Source organism: Mesitornis unicolor, unplaced genomic scaffold (genome assembly GCF_000695765.1).
Source record: "Mesitornis unicolor isolate BGI_N332 unplaced genomic scaffold, ASM69576v1 scaffold11934, whole genome shotgun sequence".
In the NCBI taxonomy this organism is placed as follows: domain Eukaryota; kingdom Metazoa; phylum Chordata; class Aves; order Mesitornithiformes; family Mesitornithidae; genus Mesitornis; species Mesitornis unicolor.
Genome location: NW_010180824.1, coordinates 4,277 through 11,162, shown reverse-complemented (window position 1 = coordinate 11,162; position 6,886 = coordinate 4,277). Strand labels below are relative to the sequence as shown.

The 6,886-nt window shown below is 56.4% G+C and overlaps 1 protein-coding gene across 1 annotated transcript; it reads right to left on the bottom strand.

Annotated features, from left to right (window-relative positions):
* Window positions 1-5,344: 5,344 nt before the first annotated feature.
* Window positions 5,345-6,220, bottom strand: NATD1 (N-acetyltransferase domain containing 1; the record flags this gene model as incomplete). Its single annotated transcript, XM_010183212.1, has 2 exons — window positions 5,345-5,461; window positions 6,102-6,220. Coding segments are annotated over 2 exons (236 nt in total), but the record flags the coding sequence as incomplete, so codon positions are not given.
* Between the last annotated feature and the right edge of the window lie 666 nt (window positions 6,221-6,886).

Below are 6,886 nucleotides of genomic sequence, written 5' to 3'. Positions count from 1 at the left end.
CTCCGCCGTGTCAGGGCCTTGGAAGCGGCGGTAGAGAGGAGCGGGGGCAGCTCTTGCTGAGGTACCGAAGTCCTCCAGAGCCCGAGCTGCCGTGTTTTCCTGCTCGAAGAGAAACACGCGATTTCTGCTCGCAGGCGGAGGAGGAATGGAGGAGGCCCTCACAGCAGCACCTCCCTGAGGAAGGGAGAAAAGGCTTTGTTGGGGCAAATTTAGCCCGTTTAATAAATTCTGAAGGAGGAGCAGGAAATGGAGAGACTCCACCACTGCTGCCTCTGAGGAGGAATAACAGTTTGTGGCCAGACTCGACTAGGAAGCAAAATGCAGGTTTGCCGCTGTGAGAGGTTTCCCAGCCCCTGTGGATCGAGCAGCGGTTGGTGCTGGAGGTTTCGTGGGGGTGTCCCAGGACCTACTCTGTCCTCACCCTCTGGCCCAGTGGCTGCCCCCCAGCACAGCAGAGTCACCCAAGGGGACCAGTGCATCCTGGGGATCCTTGTGCCTCTCAGGGCCCTCTCTAGCTCCCAGTTCTGACACCTCTCAGGAACAGAGCCCTTTTCTCAGGAATTTTTCCCCCAACAAACAGCAGGTCCCAGCTCCACAGCCTCCCCTCTCTTGGAAGAACGCAGTGCTGCTGGCTGCCTTCAGCACCATTAGCTCTCCTGCAACCTGACAGCATTTCAGAAGAGAGCAGCGCTGTCATTGCATCTTCCCTTCCTAGAAGAAGCCTCTTTTTTGACATTATTTCCAAGTGATGTAATGTAGCTAAAAAGAATAAACCCACGGCTGCTGCCACCTTGCCAGGCATCGTGAGGCTGCACTTCCAGACTGCAGGACCCTCCCGCAGCCCCGCTGTCTCAGCCGTTATTTGGGGGTCAGCTCTTTTGGTGGAGGTAAATAGTGCATCTGCGTGAACGAGAGGTGCTTGGGAAGCGTGCCCGGCCTGGCAGAGCGCACAGCCGAGCGGCAGCATTGCTGGGCCAGGCCGGAGCATCGGACTGTCTGGAATGTGGAATGTAAACAGAGCGTGTTACCAGCAACAGCCCGGCTTCGTGCTACAACCCCAGCCTGCCGTGCTGTCTCTTGGGAGGAGCAAAACCCACGCTCCTGGTGCTCAAATTGCAGCCCAAGGGCCACTTGTCACTTGTCATGTTGGATCAAATCATGACTGTAAATAAGTTGTGCCCCTTCTGCCACCCCCCCACCTCAGCCCTGGCACTTTCAGCTATCGAAACTCCGGCCTCAGCAGCTCACACTCAGCATTGAGTGGCTGCATTTGCTGGATAAAGTCCTGAAGACTGACCCAAAATCTCAGGGCAGGACTGGTGAGCACGAGCAGGGGCGGATCTGCCAGCAAAGGAGAGGAACCAGTTGTGATCCCACTCACCCCAAGCTCCACGCAGTCACCACTAGGTCAGCCAACCCTATGACCCAACATAAAACAATCTGATCGCTTCAGCCCATGCCTCCCTGTTCCTTTGCAATGGGATCTGGCTCCAAGGTGCTCTGTGATGGGAGAAGGGTGCTGCAGGTTGCACCCAGGGTAGGTGATGAAAAGACAAGAGTGGCTGCCTGCAGGTCACAGGGAGCTGTGGCCAGCACCAGGAGTCCTTTGTCCTGAAAGGACCCTCCATCATCCTCACTGCCTGGACAGAGTCCTCTTGCACAAGATCCTTTTCCTCCTGAGGGACGGAAATAGCATTTGCTCAATTTTTTTCTTTGGGGGGAAGGTTAGGCAGTAGGAGAGCAGCTGCTGAGTACACCAGTGTGCAGACCTGCCAACTTCTGCCAAGTTTCTCTCACCTTCAGGACGCTGACAGTCGTTACTAAGAGATTTGAGGTTAGATTTGTTAGAGGATCTGCTTTTTGAGGACAAGAAAGAGATTCTTTATGTAGAAAAGCAGCCAAAATCATGCCCTGGACATGGACTGGAGAGCAGAGCTGTTTGACAGGACCTGTGCAAGAAGCTCTCTGCCAAAGTGACCCAGCCCCACGATGACAGAGCTGGGGATGCCCAAAGACCCCTGGCCACCTCCTCCTGCCTCCCTCCAAATGCAGCACAGTGAACCCCTGTGGGTCAGATAAGCCACACTTTTTATTGTATTGAACTCCATGCAATATGTTTGTGTTTTATAGTACGACAGAGGGAGGGATAAATGTTAGACATAAACAAAAGTAGAAAGGTCATTTGTAACAGGTCCTGAGAAGGAAAGGCACATCGTAACCACCGAATTCAACAGGATGAAAACCTTGGACAGAGGAAGACAATGCTGGAAAGGGGGCGAGGGATGGGGGTGTTTCAAGTTGGGCGACGTGGGAGCAGGTTTGACAGCAAGCTGCATTTCCCCACCCACCAAGGTCTGTAGTTCAAATGGGTTTGGGGACCTCAATATTCAGCCAAACCACGTCCATGCTCCCATTGCCAGAGAGAGTCCAGGATTGCCAACTCCTCCAGGCATAGACAGCACCGAGGGGCAGCGCAGGACTCAGAAAGCTCCATCCTGCAGAGACAAACTGGGAAAGGGCGGCTGGTGGAGCAGAAGGGAGGGCTGCCCAGTGCTGAGGGACCCCGAGCCATCTCCCACCTGGCAGTACCACATCACAGCAGCACCTTGGACCGTGGCATCGCTGGTGACCTGTGGGTATTGCTATTTGCTGACATCGAAGATCACAGGGAAGGAAGGCTGGGCCGGAGGATGGGTACAGCAGTGAAATGGTTGGCACGGACACTGGCACACGTCTCCGTCAGGTCAGACACTGGAGGGGTTGTAGCACCTCGAGGGAAGCAGCAGCAAAACCGTGTGCTGTGCCTGATTTAAGGCAGCAATCACCACTTGTGATCCAGCGCCAGGAAGTGTGAGGTTCCAGTCAGAGCAGCACAAAGGGCTCCAGGGCCGGGCTTGGACGCTGAGACGCTCGGTGCAGCGACCACAGCACAGCCTCCGGTGAGCCGCTCTCGTGCGGCAGACACAGCGAGGTACTTCTGGGGACTGTCACACAGTGGAAATGAGCACAAAACCAGGGCAGAAGCTTGCAGAACTGCACTCGCACTATTGCTCCCGTGAGGCAACCGGGCACACATCTCTTCCAAGCACCCAGCCCCACAGTGACAAAGATACAACGGTGCCTTATCTTGGCTTGCAGAGAGGAGACCGTTCAGCTTCACGTTGGGATCGAGAGCAGACACAGTTCTGTCATCACTTGGCTGTAGCAGAGCCAGCCTTGCTCCTGTAACCAGATGTCGAAGTGTCTTTTGCATGTTAAAAGAACCAACATTTAGCAACCCAGATTTCTTCATCAGCCCTTTTCCTTTAGTTTGTTACCTGCAAGCCTTTCCCAGTCCCTCTAAGCCATCCTGAAGGTCGCAGCCAAGCTGAAATAGGCAGCAAGAGGGCAGAAGCAGGAGGCAGTGGCAGGGCTGAGCCCAATGCCTCTCCTGAGCAGCACAAACCAGAGATGGGTCTGCCACCAGGCACAGGTCACACACATGGGCAGCCTGTGGTGTGGCAGGGCAGGGATGGAGTTTGGGAGGTTTCACTCAAGCCTGTGGGCAGAGGGCTGCGTTATTTCGGTGGTGGGTAGCCCACGAGCACAGGCAGTGGCCAGGAGGAATAGCTCAGGGCCTCCCTGGCTGAGATCAGGCACAGGGTCTCCATCTCCACCCAGGAGAGAAGGTTGTCAGAGCTGTTGCGTTTGCTGCTATGGATTTTACGCTGGGCTCTGGGAGAGGGCTGAGCTGCCTCTTGGCTGGGGCTTCATTCGGCCCTGTGGCACAGACTGTAAACGTTAGTCCCTGCTGAGAGATAAGCTGGGTCTGGATGTGGTTCCAGGTAAGAGGCTCTTCAGCTCATCCTGCCTGGCTGCAGCCCCCAGCAGCTGCTCAGGGTTGGTGTGCAGCAGCACTGCATCCCCACTACAGCCCAGCCCTGGGACACAATGAAATCCTGAGAGCTCCGGAGGAAGATGCTCTAGGGTCTTGCTCAGGCCATGGAAAGCCTGGGCAAGGCAGGATAGGCAGCAAGCCAGAGCCAGGCAGTGCCCTGCCATCGTGGTGTTACCTCTACATCCAACTGTGGCAACACTGAGCTGTGCTACAGGGTCATCATCTGCGGAGGTAACAGCGCAACACGAGGGTGCTCCTCCTTGCTGCTGGCTGAGGACCCCAGGACACGGAGCTGCAAGGAGGCCAGCGAGCAGACAGGCACTGCCCTGAGCCAGGGCTCCTTTCCAAAGGCCGTAAAGAGAAGTGATCAGGACACATGCGGAGGCAGCAGCTCCAGCATTGAGCCCTGGACATGGGCCAGGACCAGTTCCCAGAGGCCTTACCCCTGTTGCTCTCAGGATACGATGACAGCTCGGGCCTTACATTTGGAACATGGACAGGGGTGCAGAGCTGGAGTAGAGGGAGATGGGGGGAGCCTTCCTCTGCACCTGCAGAAAACCACCCTGGGGCCTGCAAAAGCATGGGATGTCCTCTCATGGCTCAGGCCAGGGCTGGCTGTTGGTTTTCCTGAGCAGGCTGTGTGCACACCAGCACGGTCAACACTGACAGCAGAGAGCAGAGACAGGAACAAGGGCTTGCGACCCTGCGGGATGTCACGCCAGGGCTATGAACAGGAGTCTGGGATGGAGCTGATACCTCTGGCGAGCAGCGCCTGCATTCAGCTGCCTTTCTTCCTCCACACACTCACACTGCATATGCTCTGCTGCAGACCCCACGGCTGAAGCCCACTTCTCACACAGCTCCTGTGTCTACGCTCGAAGGAGTCACTGTCCCAGCGTCTCCACAGCTGATGCAGCAAAGCCCCGAGGCACTACCACAGCCCACATATTCTCACCTTGGGCAAGGCTGGGTGCCCAGCAGATGCTGCAGGAAATAAACCTCTCCTAGGGCTGGGGCTCCTCCAGCCTCTGTCCCAAAAGGCTTAATCCACAGCATCTCCCCCAGGTACAGGGAGGAATCCCCACAACCACCCCTAACCAACATCCCCCAGCAAGTTCACAGCTATTGCCAAGCAGAGGGGAGATGATGAGGCGCAGAGAGAGTCATCCCCTGGTCTTGTGATGGAGTTTGATGGAAAAATCATCCTCTTCCACCTCTTGGCCTGGGAAGAAGAGCACTGGGGGGGCACCACGTGTGCCTGGAGCCAGCCTGACCCAAGGGCCATAGCCATGCTCACATGTGGACAGAGAGGAGGAGGTCATGCCCACACCGATGCACCACATGGATGCGCTTAAAAAACCTGGGAATTGTGAGTGTCAGAGGGGGTTTTTTTCCTGAGACCGCAGAGAAGCGAAGGCCGCGTTGAACAGTCAGGGACAGGCGCGCTGGTGTCAGAGCTGTCCTGCCTTAAGGCTGCAAGTGTTCCAGGTACTGCGGCAGCGGGTTCTCCTTGACGTATTTCTGAATGTACCAGCACGTCAGGTGAGCTTTCAGGTCCTCCTCCACCACGAAGTCCAGGGCTGCCTGCAACCAACCAGAGAGGACAGATGGGTGACAAGCAGCACCCCCAGCCTACCTCCTGGGGGTCAGCACTCCCATACCCCACATACAGCTGGGGGCAGAGCACAGCCATCTTGCCACAGCCTCCACAGCGTCCCCAGTTCAACCAGAGGTGTGCAGGGTAACCCTCAACACATCCAGCCTGGTGGATGCTGCACTGCAGGTGGATCCAGCCACATTACGTGAAGGCCGCCTTTGTCACCCATTTGCCCTGGCTTAGCTGGGGAGCAGCCATAATCTCAAAGCATCCTCTCCAGCACTGTTCTTGTGGCTCCTCAGCACTCCCAGCATGGCTGCAGGCCTCAAAAGCAGGGCCCAAGGCAGGAAAAGGGCTCATGAGGGCCTTGAAGCTTTGAGACAAAGGGGTTCAGCCCCCAGGAAAGGCAGCAGCCCCTGCAAGGTGGGCACGAGGGTGAGGAGGAACGGGCTGAGCCAGGGCAAGTCATCTGGACCTGCTGGTACTCACCCAGCCCCTCTCCCCACCAGAAATAGGAACAGCAAACCACAGATTCCCATCTGCCCCACCAGCTGCCCCTATCTCCCACTGGAGCACAGACGGTTCCAATGGGGCAGCAGCTTCTGCCCAGGGTGGCCGGGGCTGTACCTTGGCGAGGTGCTTGGCTATTCCTCTCCCTCGATAGGCGTCCGGCACTTCTGTGTGCTGCAAATCCACGATCCGCTTCCCCACATACTCATAGAGCAGCACTGCCTTGTCATGGCAACCTGGGGGATGCAAGAGAGGGGTGAGGCTCGGGATGTCCCCAAGGAGCCCTGGGCTACCATCACACGGTGCCATTCACCAGCGAGCACACAGCTCAGGATGAGCAGTGGAGAAAAAAAGAAGGGGGAAGAACAGGACAAAGCTGACCCAGGTAATGGCCAATTCAGCACAGAGTTTTTTTGTCATGGCATATAAAACAGGACATGGCTTCTCGGCCTGGTGTTGCAGCATTTGGACAGACAAATTTTGGGAAAGATGCTGGGAGAGAAGAATCTCACAAACACACAGGAATGCAAGGGAAAAGCAGGGTAAGACAGGCTGTACCCCCACACCAGGACTATTCCTGGGCTCTCCATAAGCAACTCCAGGAACAACCCTTGTTCTCCAAAAAGCCTCCCTGGGATCAGAGGGAAGATACAGGGCAGCAGAGGCACGCTGCTGCAATAACGATGCTGGGAGAAGCTTTGCTGCTATGTGGCACCTTGGGCATGGGGGGCTGCCCCCAGCAAAGGGACCATTGCAGAGCTGGGGGAGCTGGAAGCAGCGCTGACCCATTGCAGGAGCAGCCCAGCCCCGATTTGTTGCAATCCCCTCAAAGAGCGGGCACGCAAGCAGAAATCACACCAAAACATGGCCTGAGACAGACACCACAAGCCAACCTCCCACTT